At 41.1% G+C, this 18,193-nt stretch overlaps 1 protein-coding gene across 1 annotated transcript; it reads left to right on the plus strand.

The window, feature by feature from the left end:
* Positions 1 to 7,942: 7,942 nt before the first annotated feature.
* Positions 7,943 to 17,401, plus strand: LOC104602750 (bifunctional TH2 protein, mitochondrial-like). Its single transcript, XM_010266543.3, has 7 exons — positions 7,943 to 8,623; positions 8,738 to 8,846; positions 12,570 to 12,860; positions 12,980 to 13,394; positions 14,585 to 14,851; positions 16,324 to 16,938; positions 17,035 to 17,401. The coding sequence occupies exons 1-6, from the start codon at positions 8,247 to 8,249 to the stop codon at positions 16,734 to 16,736; spliced, it is 1,872 nt and encodes a 623-aa protein (XP_010264845.1). The 5' UTR covers positions 7,943 to 8,246; the 3' UTR covers positions 16,737 to 16,938; positions 17,035 to 17,401.
* Positions 17,402 to 18,193: the final 792 nt, after the last annotated feature.

The raw sequence follows: 18,193 nt of genomic DNA on the forward strand, positions 1-18,193 counted from the left end.
GGACCGCAGCCTACCAGCAAAGAGTAGCTCGGTACTATAACGCCCGAGTCAAGAAGCGGCACTTTCGTGTCGGCGACTTAGTCCTTCAGAAAGTTATGGTGCCTGAGCCCGGTGTAGGTAAGCTCGGACCAAACTGGGAAGGTCCTTACCGAGTAAAGTGGGTACTTGGGGAATGTACGTATGAACTCGAAACCCAAGAAAAATCAGTACCTCGAGCATGGAATATCAGCAATCTCAGGCGATACTACCTGTGATTACCAAACTAAGGAGCGAACTGCAGAAACACCCCCAAAAGACCAAAGGCCAAGCTAACAATTGACCTCGGCACCAGCACAAGACCTAGTTGCCTCTTCGGCGTGGGCAAAGTTCAGGAGTGGACTATGAGTTGCTCCCAAAGCCTAAGGGTTGTACTACTGCATAAGATCCATTCGTCTCTTCGGCATGGGCAAAGTCCTGGAGGGTGGACTAAGTTACTGCTTAAGACCTAGTCGCCTCTTCAGCATGGTAAAAACCTGGGAGTGGACCTTAAGTCGCTTCCAGAGCCTAAGGGCTAAGGTACCGAACTGGCAGAGAGCTCAGTACCTAGTCGGCTCGACACCTCAAAGGTAGCTCGACACCCGGTCAGTCCGACACCTCACAAGAAGCTCGGCACTCCCCAAGTCCCAATTGCCTCCTCGGCATGGGCAAACCCAAGGAGAGTGGACCTTAAGTCACTCCCAGGGCCTAAGGGCTAAAAACACCAAACTAACAAAAACTTCGACAGATCGGGCCTGAAGAGGACAAGCCAGCATTTAAGCAAGTAGCCCGTGCGCGGAGTACATTACGTGATGTTGCCCCTACTGATAGCCATAGCAGGCAGCTCGGGGCAACAAACACTTGGAAAAATTCCACTTTGGTTACCCTTACTTGTTACCAAGCTCGGTAACTCGACGGTTCGGGGTAATCCACACAGAATTGGAGTGAAACACATGCAAATTTTATTTTGGTTATCCTTAGTGGTTATCTTACTCGGTAGCTCGACAATTCGGGTAACCTACACATTAAATTACCTAGGCCGGGGCTCACTCTCACTTGGAATTATTTTGCACTCAGGTTACTCAGAAACAATATACTTCATTAATGAAAAAGTTCAAGTACAGGAATTTTACTATGACCCGAGCTCAATGGCCCCGGAGTGTACATCCATAATTCAAACAAAAAAAAAGAGAGAGAGAAAAAGAGCAACAAGCTATCACGCGGAGGGGTCCACCACTTCAACCTCGTCATCACTCTCCTCCCTTGGGGAGTCGGGCTCCTCGTCCACCGTCTTGGCCACCCCGGAGTCTAAGCCTGTCATCGTGATGCCACCAAGGTCGAGATCGGGGAATTTCTGGCGGACCAGGTACCGACACATCTTGAACCCAGAGCAATAGGAGCTCGAGCCGTATTCAACCTGCAAAGCCTCGAACTCCGGGGACTCCTTGAAGCTCTCGATGGTCTTTTTCCTTTCTTCTGCGATGGCGGTCTCGAAGATTTCAATGCGCTCTTTGACCATGGCCTCGAGGTTCATGACCTCTCGTCGAAGCCGCGCCTTCTCATCAGCCAGCGCAGAGATCTGCCCTTCCCGGGTCAAGATCAACTGCTTCTGGGCCTCAGCCCACTTTTTGGCTCTAAGTACCTCACCCCGAGTCAGGTCCAGCTCGCGGTGGAGCTTCTGCACCTCCGTCTTGGCGTCATGAGCTTCCTTTGAACAAATTGCCAATTGGTAGGCCAGCACGTGACCAACAGAGTTAGCCTACCAAAAGAAAACTGAGGTCTGTCAAAAAAAAAAGAAAAAAAGAAAAAGGGGGGGGGGAGAAGAAAAAGGCAGAATGCTTACCGCCATATAGTTATTGGCGATTAGTCCCAAAAGCTGGCCTGTAGACATCTCCGCCCACCTCGCGACTTCGTCGTGGAAGACGACATCCCGAATCTTACGCATGGCGAGCACGTGGTTCATAATGCTCTCTTGCGAGCTCAGAGGAGTACTCTCTGGTGCGGTACTCGCCTCCATTGGTGCGGACGAACTCTCCGACTCTTGGTGGCGAGCTCCCTCACGGTGGTCCTCGTTCGTAACCGCCTTGGGAGCAGTAGGTCGGACCTCTTCCTGGGGAGGCCCAGTGGAGACCGGCTCCACGATTAAGACCTCAGATGAAAGACCGGCCTCCTGGTACGATTTCTTCGTAGCCCTCTTCTTCCCCTTCTGGGAGCTCCTCAAGTGACTTTTTGCATTGACCGGCATGGTAACTGCAAAAATAAAAAATAAGATTAGCCACAAACTAATCAAAACCTTAAAAAAGCAAAAAACCCAAGGCGACCTACCAGGACTCAAGCCAGCCTGCATGAGCTTATCTTCGGCAAGGTAGTTCGCGCAGATGAGGCCGAGCTCCGCCCAAGACTTGAGTGTCTCCCTTGTCTTCAAGTCTATTCTAACACCAGAATCTTGAATGGCCGACCTCTAATGGGTTGGGAAAGGCCACCCCTCGGGGTTATAGACCACGAAGTAATCCCGTTTCCAGGCTGGGATCCTGTTGGGAAGTTCGTGCAAAAGCTTATAGCCCGGGCGAGGAGACAGGTAATAGGTTCTCATATGCTCGGGAAGAGCACAAAAAAAGTTTTTCTTAATTGACAAAATAGAAAAAAAGATCTCGAGGTTGAGGGGAAGACAGTACTCATAAAAAAGTGAAATGGTCCCTACTACATTGCGGATGGAGTTCGGGTGTAACTAGTCTATGGTAATATCGAAAAACTCCAGGACCTCTACAATTAAGGGGTGCAAAGGAAGACGATGACCAACCATGAGTTGCTCTTCAAAAATCACAATCTCGTTGTGATCGTGTTCCCAAGGGAAGTTAGCTAAGGGGAGACTGTAGGAGAACTCTCTCGGGAGGTTGTACTGGCGTACTAAAGCTTGGAGCCGGTCCAAGGTCATTGTTGAAGGGCCAAAGTTGTCCGGTACCCGACCTTGATGAGAAGTGGATGCCAGACTACCCGAGGCCTCTCGCGCCTCCCAGGGTGACTGTACCTTAGGAAGGCCACGGACTGCCTCTGAGCCCGAAGTAGCCTCATCTCGGCTACCAATCTGGGCCAAGGTACCCCCCTCGGCCTCATCTAAAAGACCATCAGAACTAGAGGAAGACATGGAACTGAACCGAATTAAAAAGAAAAGCGAAGGGAAACTCACCAAAGAGGGACGACCGAACTGGAAGAAAGTGGCGAACTAGAAAACCCAAGCTAAAGAAGCTAAGCGCGACCTTAGATCGAAGACTAGTAAGCTTGTGGCGAAGGAAATGAGTCTTGGGTCTCCCTATTTATAGCCATTGTATCGAAGAAGCAACGATCAAGATCAAAGCAATCCAACGGCTCCTAAGAAAACCGGTTGCACACCCTCAAGATCGAAAATAATTTAGCGCATTTTTTAGCATCCGCGGAGTCTATAGATCGTGTGATGTCCACGCGTAAACCGCACGCGATCTGATAGAGCAGCCTAGACTTCGAGCCAAAATCCACTTGTCACGTCGTAAACTTCCCGCACTGGGTCGTGACCCCTACCTCGGGGAATGGGGGGCAATTGATGATGGGGAATTTGGCCCAACCTCATAATCCAGAGACATGTGGACGTGACTTGGCATAAGTGACAATTCGACATGATCAGATCGACATGTGGACATGACTCAACACGGGTGATAGCTCAGCATAGATCAACTCGCTACAAAGCAACCTCAGGTACGCTAGTACCCCGAACTAAAGTTACTTCGGGCTAAGATTGTCCCGGTATCAGTTCGTGAGCAAGACAACAGTCCCAAGTCTGCTACAGGTCGAGCTCGGACAGATGAGCCACCACAGAACATGCCTACCTCACTGCAAGATCACCTCGGTACTAAAGCACTTCGGCATTCAGGGCAGATCTAGTTTGTGAAATGCGAACTCAAGCAGCTCGCCACCAAACAGCCCGACACTTTGTGAGCAGCCCACTTCCTACTCTGATCGACCTCCGCATGGCAACCTCGAGGAACGCACCTCCGTACTCTGCATCCCTCGGGACCGTACTTTGTAACGGCTACATTAGTTCACCCACTCCCCGGTTTAGATGATGATGGCCAACCTCACCGTAGGAGACGTTACTCCCAACTAACACGGTAACGGATCTGACACAACAACCTACTCCACCTAACCCGTCAGGATTCCAATATATAAAGACTTCACCCCCCAGGGGCGAATGTATGTTTTTATGCGTAATCTTTGTTCTCTAGCTCTCAAACTCACTATTCATCATCTTCAAGCTCTCTACTACAACTATTGTGTGCTAACTTATTCATCAGAGTGTCCCCGTCGGGTCAGCCGCCCCGGGATCTCTGACTCCTCTCTTGTAGGTCACCCCAGTTTTCGTCGTTGCTAGCAGGCAAATCATATCCAGTAGGAAGCAGCCGGATTACGCCACATCAGGTAATATTTATTATAATAATTTTTAATATTGTTTCTTTATTGAATTATATATATAAATAAAAGTTTTCTTATATGGGGTCAAATTGGACATTTGACATTTTTCAGAATTCAAAATTCAGAATTCAGAACAATATTCTCTATATTCAGATTTCAGAGGAAAGAAAAGTTCACCAATACCAATATACCTCTTAATGTAGTTATTGCACTTTTAGATATCAGATGTCAGAGCAAACAAACAAGCCCTCAGTCTCAGGCTCTGAGCCCCTTCCAAACCCTATCCACCCCCATTGGTCGTAGTTGTGGGATCCATGGCCTGGGTGATGTCAGAAGTTCAGAACAATAGAGGACGTCCCTCCCATAGAAGTGGTTGTGGGTTCCCCACATATTGCATGATAAAATGGATGTTGGTGAAGATTATTGTTTTGGTGGACTGTGACGTAATGTTGATTGTCCAGACAAAGATGTGGCTGCAAATTGGGCCGGGTTAGATGGGTTAATGTCAACCCTAACCCAACCCGAGTTTGAGAAAAATAATCTTTTTGTTTCTTAAGTTGGATTGGGATCGAGGTTGGTATGAGTTGGTTCATTTACACACTTATTCCCACCCTTATTTACACATGTTTTTTTTTTTTTGTAAATATTTAACCTTCCACTTGCAGGGGCCTCTCCGCTAGTATGATAATTAAACTGTTTTTGGAACACTTATAATTTCCCATTGTTCAATAAAATTGTGATTCATTGCATTATAAATGGCTTGGCTCCTTGATCATATAAATCTTTTGGTCTAAGCACTAAGCAATCCTTGTGTGGATCACTGGATCCAATCAATGGTAGGTCCAAGTCCCTATTGATAGGCATAAAGAGCCTAGGAATCTTGTTTAATGAATATAATTTTTGTTATTGATAAAAAAATAGCTTAAGGGTTAGGGAGCATAGAGATCATATATCCAAGCTTAAGCTTCTCTCTTGGTTGTGGTTGGTAATGTATTCAATTTATGAAGCTTTTGAACATTAGATATCAATCTTTTTCATTGATCATTTGCCCTAGATTCTATAAAAAAAAAAAAAATCCCCACCCCTCCCTAGTCTAGATTCCACACTTTTCAGCATGATTTTAAGAAGCTTGTTTGACAATGCAAATATGACAACATTAAGGGGGTATTCACCAATATGCCTGCCATTGTTTTTTAAAACAAGAGCAAATTCCATCCTAGTAAAATATTGTTGACATGGACAGTGTTTTGTTTTAAAAAACAAAATTTTGCATATTGGCAAGGAATTCGAATCTGCTTCTAACAAAACAAGTCCCAACACGCTTTCAACATGATTTATAGTCGCACATCTCAAACATGTTTTGCACTCATTGATGAAATCATAAGAAACATGTTTGAAATGCATAACTATAAAATCATGTTGAAAGCGTGTTGGAACATGTTTTTGTTGAGAGCATATTTGAGACTCATTGGTGAATATCTCCTAAATTTGACCAAGGATACATCTTGCTCAAAATTATTTGGCAAAATCTTATTTGTTGCACTTAATGATGAATTGCAAAACATTCATGGCTGAATTGAGTAATCCTTCCATATAATTCATAATTTTTTCCCACAAAGACACACCCTTAAATCATGGAAGATGACAATTAAAATTCAGATTTAGATGGATACCAATACATCTCAACAAAAAACATAACCCTCATTTTCAGCTGTATAGAGGGATGACATTGCCAATACAGATATCCATCTCATAGTCAAACCCATATGAATTGCGCATCATCCATATCTACTTCATCTCTTATCCTGTCTCACATTGAACAAAATCTGCCAGTCCCATAAGTAGTATCTGTTAAAATTCACTGGTCACTATATCTCTTTAAATAAAGCCTAGAAATCTTTTGGATTTCGGATCTAACTGTTAATAGAATTCTATGGACATCGTTGTTAACATTATACGGTGCAGCCATCCATGTTACATCCTTTAACGTGTAAAATTAACAGGACTGTTTAATTTTTTTTTTGCTCCGTTACAAATTTCCATTGTTTTTTAATGATAAGGCTACACCCTTGTTTCCAAAACTGGACTGGACGGTTGAATCGAGAAAACCGGGAGCTAGTCACTTGGTCGGTTTTGTTTCACCCAAAAATCGTTGATTTGATCAACGAACCACTGACCTGGGCAGTTAAAATGTGAACCTGGACAACAGTTTTTGGTTGTTTTTGTTTATTTTTTTTCGTCCGAGCGGGTCATCTGACCTGAAAATCAGACCTCAAAACGGTTTCCTGTCCGGTCTGATTTTAAAAACCTTGGCTACACCTCTTGTTTTGTTTTTTGGAATGTTGAATGAACTAGTTTTAACATTCATTGCAAAAAAGTGGAAATATCCACTTCTAAGTATGGAGCAAAATAAAGCTATATTAGATGTAGACATATTTGATTGAAAGCTAGGGATGACAATTTCTACCCTACTCAATGGGTATTTGTCAAGTGGGGCTTCTTTTTTTGTTTGAAAAATAGACTTTGGGGTAAGGACATGTTTTGGAATTCTATAACCATTGTATAGGTAAGGTATGATATTAGACAAAACTCGATCCTCCTCAACCTACATAATAAATTTATTAAAATACCCTAGTGTTTATAATTAAATTACCAATATACTAGGAGTCTCATGCTTAAATATTATGTATTGAATTTAATAATATTTTGAATCTCATGTGAAGGATAATTAATAATTTATGTATTATTTACATGTTTTAAATTAAATAATTGAAAATTTTGATGATTGTATATGCTATTTTGCTTGTTTATTACTTAAATTGGATGCTAACCTAACAAGCCCTACGTTTATATGTGGGGAGTAGAGCTTTTAATAGACCAGGCTTGAACTTTTACCAAAATTTGAATGGGCCTGGCCTAAAGCCCGAGCCCGATGTAATGTAAAATCAGGCCTGAAGCACAGCCCATGAACAGGCCTAATCACCCCTTTGCATTAGAGATACACAATGGCACCATATATAAAGTCTTTAACGGCAAATCCAAACTACATCAATACAGGGGCGCACTACTTTTGGATGGACCGTGTAGGAAAAAGCCGTCCAGAAGGAAACCCCATTTTGTGCTAAAGTCATATCCTAATCCAAACTATCCAAGGCATAGACGAGTCAATAAAGGTTGTCAAATTTTTCATTATCTTTTTTGCCCTTTTTGACTTAAAAGCTTCCTCTCTACACCCCCCTTCACTCCATCAATTGTTCAACCATATATTTTCCAACTTTTTCTTCACCCCACAAAGCCACCGAGTACCCGCCTTACCCAATACACCCCCATTAAAGCAAAGGAATCCTATCCACGTTGCACAATTCAGCATAATGCAGTAGAATCACCTCTCACATCCATCTGATCGGAATAGTTTCCGAGGATGAAATTGATACGAGTACGATATTGGAATAGGATAGGAAGTAGGGAGTCATTTGAGAAGCCCACCTAATAACGGAGATGAGTAAGGAAGACGAGTAGTGTCGTCTCGCGTGGGTTGTGAGTTGTGACATCTAACTGCCGACTCGTTCCGATATACGACCGCCCTCCACTTACTCCGTCACGACTCACGCGACTGGCCACCCTCGATTTAAGTAAAGTCCGCCGGCCGCCGTCCCTCTCTCTCTCTCTCTACTTTCTGTTTCTTTCGTTTCTCTCAAGTGGGACTGAATCTATAAATACAAGTGTAAAGAGACTTAAATTTCTCTTTCTTCTTCTTCCTCTTCTTCTTCTCTCTCTCGGCGTTATTGATGCGTCCCTGCTTGAATCCGAGCAACAACGCTAGCCTGAGAATCATTTCCGCCTCTTTGTTCAGATTTGGTCGCTTGGATCCTCTTCCATCCTTGTTCCGATCTTCTTCTGGTATTCGATTCCCGCGTAAGCACTGTTCGAGCTCTGTTGATTTGAATCGGACGACATTCACGACGACGACGGCGAAGATGGGTGTGGTGGCAGCCACTGATGGAGAAGGGATAGCGAGGCGATTCTGGATCAAATTCAGGAGGGAATCGGTGTTCGCGATGTACACTCCTTTCGTCATCTGCTTGGCGTCTGGCAAGTTGGAATTGGAGACGTTCCGCCATTATATCGCTCAAGACGTGCATTTCCTTAGGGCTTTTGCGCAGGCGTGAGTTTATAAAGGATTTCTTTCGTAATCTTTTTTCCCGGTTCCGGGTTCTTATTTAGGGTTTAATGCATGGTGGTTTGTATGGACCTTGATCGATCGTTGGTTTGGTGTTAGCTATGCATTGGCGGAAGAGTGTGCGGACGATGATGAAGACAAATCTGCGATCTGCAAATTGAGGAAATCCGTCATGGAGGAGCTTAAAATGCACGATTCTTTTGTTCGAGTAAGCTTACTGATTTTTTTTCTTTTTTCTTTTATTCTACTTTCATGCGTTTATTTTAAAGCATTTGCATCCGTGTTTGTTTACTCTTGCAACATTTCTCCACTAGAATGAAAGAATCAAAGGAAATGGAAAATTCCGGCCGTGATGATTCTAACTTGTTGCATCATATTGAAGAGTAGGATCAATAATCCAAATTCCTTTTATGGTAGGACATATCGGAAATCTAATTGATTAGCACGCGTTAATTTATCTTAATGGATTTGGAACTATTGGGGCTTGGAAAGGGACCAAATCCGTTTGCGTCCATAGGTTAACTATTTGACAATTTCCGACTCTGGTTGAAATAACATCTACAAAAGCCGACAATTCGGTTATCATAGGTCTTGTTCTTTTTTTCCTCCTTAAAATTAATTATACATTTAGATGTTGAAATCTGTATGTAGAGATCGAACTACACTTTTTGATATTAACGCCAAATTAGATGCAATTAAGTGAAGAAAAGTAGGCCTGTATGCCCAGAGGAAATTTCAGATTGTGGAAGGTTCTAATTTTATTGGCGGAATCACGAGAACTTATATTCAATCATATGAATGGGAAGTAATCATTTATTCAGATAAACATGTGTGAACAGTCATTAAGCTCATAATAGAGGAAAATACAGTTTATCATTAGATTGCATTTTTCCTTTTAGATGAAGAAGAAATTATTGGGAGGAAAAAAGAAAGTTGAGCAATTAATATAGTTGCATTGTTAACAATTACAAAGGGATTATACTTTGTGTAATAGGTGTTCTAAATTAGGGCAGATGAAAGCTTGCTTATTTTCCACTTAGCAGTTTGATTTGATGAATTTGAAAAGATGTAGTGCAAGGTTGTGAGTTACATACTCATACTGTGCTAATAAACTTCTTATTGTTTGTTATTTAGCAATACTTGCCTATCTTTTTTTTTTTTTTTTGAGAAAAGGTAATGTAATTTTTGTTGATAGAAAAAACTAGTACAAAGGCCCCCCAACTAAACACCTTAGATGGGGAAACAACCCAAACATAACAAAATTACAGATGGCATAGGCTTCTACAATTCAGCCTAGTCCCCAACTCAGCAGTCTGGATTCCCTTTGAAGCTGAAACCCAAAAATTCAGCCTTCCAAAAGAAATAGATATCATTTCTTCCGGATCCTTATAGATATTTTGAAATAGTCTTTTGTTCCTTTCTGCCCAAATGGTGCTGATGACTGCAGCCAGAATGGACATCCACAGACATCCACACAACTGAAGCAAGCTTTGATAAACCCCGTAATCCCCAACTCCACAACATCTCCTTCACCGAAGCTGGCATTGACCAGGCAAGACCCACCGAACCAAGGAAATGATTCCACATCCTAGTTGAAATTGAGCAGTGTAGAAACAGATGACTGCTATCTTCCACTCCTTGACCACATAACACACACCTCTGGTCCTGGATGTGAACCCCTCTTTTACATAGGTGGGCTTTAGTTAAACACCTGTCTAGAACTGCAGCCCACACTAGAGCATTGATTTTTGAGGGAGAGGTTGGATTCCAGATTCTGGAAGCAGGCATTATCTTCAGAAGTACTCATTGTCATGTGAGTGGCAAATGACTTGACTGAAAAGAGGCCATCTGTACTCCAAGTCCAGGACCAGCTGTCTTCTTTGAGCAGATTTAGGGGTTGAAGGGAGAGCAGTTCGAGTTTGTGGCTGTTAAAGAACATTTCAGACACCATATGTTGTTCTTGGACACCCATAAGCACTCAAGGGTTTGTGGCTGTTGTTAAAATTTATCTTACAGATTCTTCAAACTTATTATGGTGTGAACTCAAAGTAGCAGTTCCCAAAAAAAGAGCTGTATGGAATCCTGTTTGGGTATCTCAATTATGATTTATGAATCATGAAGCAACATATAATATTAACAATGATTTTTCTGATAAAATCTTATAATTTGACAGAAAATATGGTTCTTGATAGAGCACAATGGCATGACAGGAATATTTGTAGCCTATATAGTTGGGAATTGGGATTAAGGCCAAGGTGGCAGGAGCCTCTTAAAATTTAGGCTAGTTCTTGCTACCCAAGTTGCACCCATTGCCCCATCCTTCTACTCATTTTGATGTGGTTTTGAAATAGTGTGAAGTTTTGGAAGAATTTTGGTGGAGATATTCCATTCACACAATTGACCTCGGTGGCAACTAGTGGTGCAATTTGGGTTAAATTGAGTTGGAAATTTGTTGAATTTCAATTGACCCAGACCCTAACCCAAGCTCGATGCAGTTGGAATTCTTAAAATCAGGCAAAAACCGACTTGCATCCCTACTGGGAACCTTATCATCTGGTCATCTTTGATTTGACACTTTCTGTCATGAAGTTGTTCTGATGTCACTAGATTTTTGCTTAGGTTTTATATATTTTTTCTTTGTTAACAAGAAAAAAAAAGAAAGAAAAGTTTGGAACATCTCATGTACAATTGATTCTGTTTGTCATTCAATCTGTGACAATTGATTTTGATCTGGGTATGCTGTTGCCCTAATTGGCCTGGGTACAGGCTGTAGATATTATTACTGGAAGTAGGGATATGTCTCTTCACCAAATTTAGGACATCAACATGGGTATATGAATGTGTATATATATATGTATTGATAAATATATATGGGTGTAGATATTGTTACCCAACATCCTGGTAATGGTTTTTTTTGGCTTTTGGTATTCTAATCTGTATTGCCATTTTAGTTTTTGTTCTATAATTTGGTGTTTACATATGCTGAGTTTAACTAAGTTTAATCTTTTCAGAGTTATTGATAAAAAAAAGTTTAATTAAGTTTAATATTAAAAAAAAATTGTTAGTATAGTCAACTCACTGGAGTTGATTTGAAAAATAAATTGGCACATTATGAAATCGACATCACTACTGTATGTTACCATGCTGATGTGGGTAGTGCAGGCAATGTATACAATCACAAGTTTCCTAATAAGCATGTTGAAAAGAAAACAAAGCAGTTAGTACTAGACCAACTTGAAATTCATATAATTGTTTGACTTCTAATGTTTTGTAAATTTCACGTACCCTGTTCTTCCTTACCCTAATACCATCCATTTTCAACCAGTGTTTTAAAAACTGACCTGGACTGACTGAGTCAAGTTGGTCGATGGTTCAACCACCCAGGTCCACATAATGTTTTTTCAACATTTTTTGGGTTTTAGGTTAACCCAGATCTGAATTGTGACTGGTTCATGGGTCAAACAATCCTACGGGCTGGGTCAATGGTGGATTGAAAACACTGTTTTCAACTACAGGTATGCCTATGTTGACCTTAACTGACTTATAAACCAGGTTGGAGTACTGATCAATGCCCTTTGTGCCATGTTTGGGTTATGGTGGGTTGGTCAATCAAGTTCCTTTTAAGTGTATGATATAATATGTGACCTTGCACAAAGAAAAGTTGTAGCTGCTTGTTTCTAGGTATTTTTGGGCATATGGGTCAATTAGACAACAAAACCACCTTAAATGGTATCTCTATTGTGTATCACCATGCTTCTTTTATTTTCATGTCAGCTTTAGAGACGGTATATCCAATTTCTCAGGGTGGCTTCCCTACCCATACTGTCACAAAAAAATTATCATTTATTTTTATAATTTTTTTCTCCATCATCCATATATTGTTTTGTTATGATTTATTTAGAAGTATATATAAAAGGAATCATCTATGCAGGAATGGGGTATTGATCCTACAAATGAAAGCACCTCCACTTCTGCAACACTAAGGTACACAGATTTCTTGTTGGCAACAGCCTCTGGGAAAGTTGAAGGATTAAAAGCTCCTGGTAAAATTGCAACTCCCTTTGAGAAAACAAAAGTTGCTGCTTATACACTAGGTGCAATGACACCTTGCATGAGGCTATATGCATTTCTGGGTAAGGAGCTCCTGGCACTTCTTGATACTAATGGGAGCAGTCACCCCTACAAGAAATGGATTGACAATTATTCCTCTGAAGCTTTTGAGGTTTGTCTCATTAGTAATCATTGATCACTTGCTTTTGTGTCATATTTTACTGATCACACATTGTGTATTTTAATTTGTATTTGTTTCTGATGTATCTGTTTGTTTATGAGTGGATTCAGGCATCGGCTCTGCAAACTGAAGAATTGCTTGATAAACTAAGTGTCTCCTTGACAGGAGAAGAGCTTGAAGTAATAGAAAAGCTTTATCATCAGGCCATGAAGCTTGAAATAGAATTTTTTTGTGCTCAACCGATCACTCAGCGAACTATAGTCCCTTTGTCCAGAATACATGATCCTGCAGAATATCAACTTATTATATTTTCTGATTTTGATCTGACTTGCACTGTTGTTGACTCCTCTGCTATTCTGGCGGAGATTGCAATACTTAGTGCACCCAAAGCTGATCAGGTTGGGCCTGAAAACATGCTTGCTTGGAAGTCATCAGCTGATCTGAGGAATACATGGGGTGTTCTTTCCAGGCAATATACTGAAGAGTATGAACAATGTATAGAGAGCATGATGCACTCTGAGAAAGGTATGATGAGTAGGTGCATTACTTAATTGATTGTTGTGTTTTGAAGTCCTACCTGCTATTTTTTTGATAAGTAAGTTCTACCTGCTATTCTATGCCCCAAAAGTCTTAATTGTCGAAAAAGAAAAAAAAATTGCTCAAACCTTGGTTGACCAGAATTGTTAAATTGGGGCTTCTGGCCATTGGAGCAGGTCTGCAAGGAAGCACCCTAGAACTGGCACCTCCATTCTTCACCTCTTTTTTGTCATCCCCCTCCCTACTCTGACAAAACCTCGCCATCCCACCTTTCTTATACATAATCTTCTCCTTATGACATCAAGAGACCACCTCTTCTTAAGGAGGCTTAGACCTCGTGCTTGGGAGGTTTATGCCTCTTATGTTCTGAACTACACTTCATGCCTCTATGCAGTGAAACACCTCACGTCATGCCTCTATGTTTTAAAAATTGATATATACTTTTCTAAGGAAGCCAACTTTGTAAAGTGGGTAACAATAGGGTTCCAAAATCTTACGGACCATGGGGATGCCACCTAATAGTAGGCCAAGGTAATTCATGGGCCACTCCAAGCTCACACACCCTAAAATCCCCACATGACTAGCAATAATTTGGGCATCTTTGTTAATCCCTACTATTACACTCTTCCCCTACTTGATTTTCAAATTAGTAACCTTCTAAAAACATTTTATTAACAAATGCACATTTGTGATGTGCATTGATAATAACCATACTAAGTAGATCCACTACTAAAGTGAATAAGAAGGATGATAATGGATTTCCCAATCTTGGGCCCCTTTTAGCAAGAAAGAGTCCTTTGCCAAACTGTTTACTTATACTGAATGGTGTCCTGACCTCAGGCATCCTCCATTCCTCCTCCATCTATCCCCAAATCTACATTGAGACATAATAATTAAACAAAATGAGGTTATTCTTGAATCTATCAGATCATTTTGGTCATTGTGTGTTTGTCCTTAACAATGCATCTAAAATTAGACAAGCATGTGCTGTGCTGTGCCGGTTTTTTAAATCGATGTTCTGGCATATGGATGCCCCTCCATGCTCTCCATCCTTTCCATGGTTCTGGCTTACAAATTTTGAATTGCTGTAATAAAAGAAATGCTAAAAGGTTACTGAGATGGTAGAGCCACTCAACTGGTAATTATATTTACACATCCAACTTCCTGTGATATTGCAGTGGAAGAATTTAACTATGATGGTCTGTGTAAAGCACTTGAACAACTCTCAGACTTTGAAAAGCGCGCAAATGCACGAGTGATTGAGTCAGGAGTGCTGAAGGGTTTGAATGTAGAAGACATAAAGCGGGCTGGTGAGCGTCTCATACTTCAAGATGGTTGTACAGGGTTCTTCCAAAAGATTGTAAAGAATGAACAACTGAAATCAGATGTGCATATACTTTCATATTGTTGGTGTGGTGATCTTATTAGGTCAACCTTTTCATCAGGTATTCTTCTTCACCATTGGAACTGTGGAGCCTAACGAACTCTACTTTGTCATTTGCTTGCTATGCTGGGCTTGTATTTTTATGTTCTTTGCCATGTAACTCTTTGTTGCAACTGTGGTTGTAAGTGCGGATTTTCTAGAACTATGTTGCTTGAAAAGCCAAAACAGAAGATGTTAATATGTTTTTTATGATTTTATATTGATACTTCATTTTGATCATTTAATATTTATTGCTATTTTATTCCCAAAACATATTGAAATATAAAACTAAGTTTTTTTATAACTTCATTTTATTGGATTGATCAATTAAAATTGAATAAAAAAATATAGTGTGAATAGGGAGAGAAGACTACAAGAGATAAAGGATTGTGCTGAATAGGGTAATCCATTGGTTAAAAACTCAGGAGTTATCCAGTCAATTTTCCTTTGATGATTTGTGGAGAAATTGGTCATCTGTGGCAAGTTGCTTTTCCAGAAAGAACAGACTACCGGTGACTTGGACACCTCCTCCTGTAGGCTATGTAAAACTATACTTTTGTGGAAGTTGTCATTGACAATCCAGGCCCGTCTGGGATAGGTGGGTCCTAAAAAATGAGGTTGGTAATATTTTATCCTTTTCTCGGGTCCGTTGGGAGCTGGAGACTCTATAAATGCTCAATTACTAGCGGCTATCCAATGAGTGCAGATTGCAAATCAGCTTTGTGTGGCGCCTCTACTTATAGAAGGAGACTCAAAAGTTGTAGCAGGGTGGTTGAAGGACTCAGAATCTGTTATCTGGTTGTTTCAAGTGACTTGCACAGATGAATGCAAGTACAAAAGTGGGCAGGACTGGCAGGTTAACAAATGCTTTGGTTGATTGTTTAGCCAAACAAGGGGTAAATAGGGGGCATTTGTAAATTGCTTTTAACTTCTGCTATTAGAAAAGACGTTCATTTATCATTTCAGGCTTACTTAGACCAATCATTTTGTTCAAAATAAAAGGTAAACAAATCATTTATTGCTTGGCTTAAACATAAACTAAACTGGTTTAATAACTAGTTTATCAATAATGTGAGCATTATGGTTAATGTTAGCCCTTTTAGCCACAGGTATGTGATACTCAACTTATTGTATTATCCACATCCCTTCCACAGGCCAAAGATCAAGAAACAGTAGTACATTCCAAATTGCTGCACTTTTTGGTTATCTGTTTCCATGATATCTGAATTCTAATTTATATATGAAAGCTGTTGTCTGAGTCCTTGGGGATATCACTACATTGGAATTCTATGATGGCCAAGCCTGATTTCCAGACTAAGCCCGTCATGTCAGCTTTGGTCTTAAGGGAAATTAAGATTACATGCTGTGCATGACAGGACCAGTGATCAGTTATGACAGATGTGGCAACTGGGCAGGTCTTGTACCTTTTATTTACCATTGCAGTATTGATGGAAAAATAATGAGGTTAATACCTTTTTTTGTCTTTTAAACCAGGTGGTCTTGATGTTATGAGCATACATGCAAATGAGTTCACTTATGAAGAGTCCATTTCCACGGGTGAAATTGTTCCGAAGATGGAGTCTCCCTTGGACAAACTACAAGCTTTTAAGGATATTCTAAAGAACCGCAATGATGATAGAAAACATTTATCTGTATACATCGGAGACTCAGTTGGGGACTTACTCTGCCTGCTTGAAGCAGATGTAGGCATTGTGGTTGGGTCCAGCTCAAGCCTAAGGAAAGTGGGGAGTCAGTTTGGTGTATCTTTTATTCCATTGTTCTCTGGTTTGGTGAAGAAGCAGAGAGAATTCATTGAAGGTGACTCTTCCAATTGGAAAGGGCTATCGGGCATTCTTTATACGGTCTCTAGTTGGGCTGAAGTACATGCCTTTATTTTAGGGTCATAGAATCATTTGTCAATAAGCCTTTTTTCTCTCTCTCTCTCTCTCTCTGTAATTGTCTAGAACAAATCATGAATTCATATATAGTAGGATATGTAGATACAAGTGGTGGCTAATTTTATGAAGGGCCACTGCAAGCTGTTGTTTCTTCCTGCAAGGGCCGCTGATACAAAATGCTCAGCCTTGGTGGATATACTGATTACAGCCGGTACTTGCGCTTTTTCCATCTCTTTCTCTCTCTATCTCTGTTCATTCTATTATGTTCGTTATTAATACAATAGCTCACATTTCTTTTCTTCTGCAGGTATTGGGAAGTGCAGGCAGCAAATGTCAAGGCAAGAGGAAATGGATCAATTTCTTTGTCTAGATTTTTCATATAATTGTTTTTTTTTTTGTCTTTTTCCTCTTTTGTAGAACAATTGCTACCCAGATTTATGGGCAATTGCAATTTTAGGGGTTATTTATATCGCCATGTACGTTCATTGTAATTTGTTAGGGGAATCGATCCTGGCTGTTGGTTATATTTTTCCCCAATTCCATCAGCTGCTTTTTTTCTTGAAATCTATGTAGTACACATCATCATCAAGACAACTGAGAAGAATGGGTGTACAAGGAATATCCTTGTTCTGATATTAAAGTACTAGGGTTGATTCATCAAGGTTGCTTTTATACTTCTATGTTGTCCTCAAACTTGGCTCTGTGGGGCTGGCAATTTTGACCCTAATCCACTTCGAAACCCGCCTATATCCACCCTCGTGGGTCAATTTGGGTTAAGGCCTTTAAGGGAACTCATAGGGAAAAAGGGCCAGAAACATCGGTTTTTCGTTCTCCCTCTCCATTCTAGTACAGTACTACCTAATCGAAGTAGGGATGACATAAACAGAGGAGTTGCAGTGGAGGCCGGCGGAATTGGACGATCTGGTGGGTTGGGGGGGGGGGGGGGGAGTATCCACTTTCAGCGATGAGCCGATGATGACTAAATAGGGAGGATTGGGGCGATGATGATGGCAAATCTCAACGGAGAGAGGAAGTCAGTTCCCTGCTTCTGTGAATGGTAGGGGACGATGATGGAGGAATGGAGGAGAGAAAGAGTTCGGCTTCAGTTCAGGCACCCTCAGTCAGGGTACTGTTCGCGCATTTGGAGGATGCATCAAATCGTGTAAACAGTTGAAGCATTCCAAGATGCTTCACGCTGTTAGTTAATCAAAACGAGACATTGTTCTATTCTCCTCTCCTCTCCTCTCCCTTGAGTGTCGCAGACGAGATATTCTCTTCTCCTTCTCTCTCTCCCCATCCACCTGGTGGCAACTTAACATCCATTACTGCCGGCGACAAACAACCATCACTAGCAGTTATGGTAGCTAAAGGGTGGATGGCTACCATCACCTGACTGAGGGTGACTGGACTGAAGCGGAACTCGTTTCTATAACCCATCTTTAGCCATCCACTTTTTAGATTTTCAC

This window comes from Nelumbo nucifera, chromosome 1, assembly GCF_055504915.1.
Source record: "Nelumbo nucifera cultivar China Antique chromosome 1, China Antique-T2T, whole genome shotgun sequence".
NCBI classification, from domain to species: Eukaryota; Viridiplantae; Streptophyta; class Magnoliopsida; order Proteales; family Nelumbonaceae; genus Nelumbo; species Nelumbo nucifera.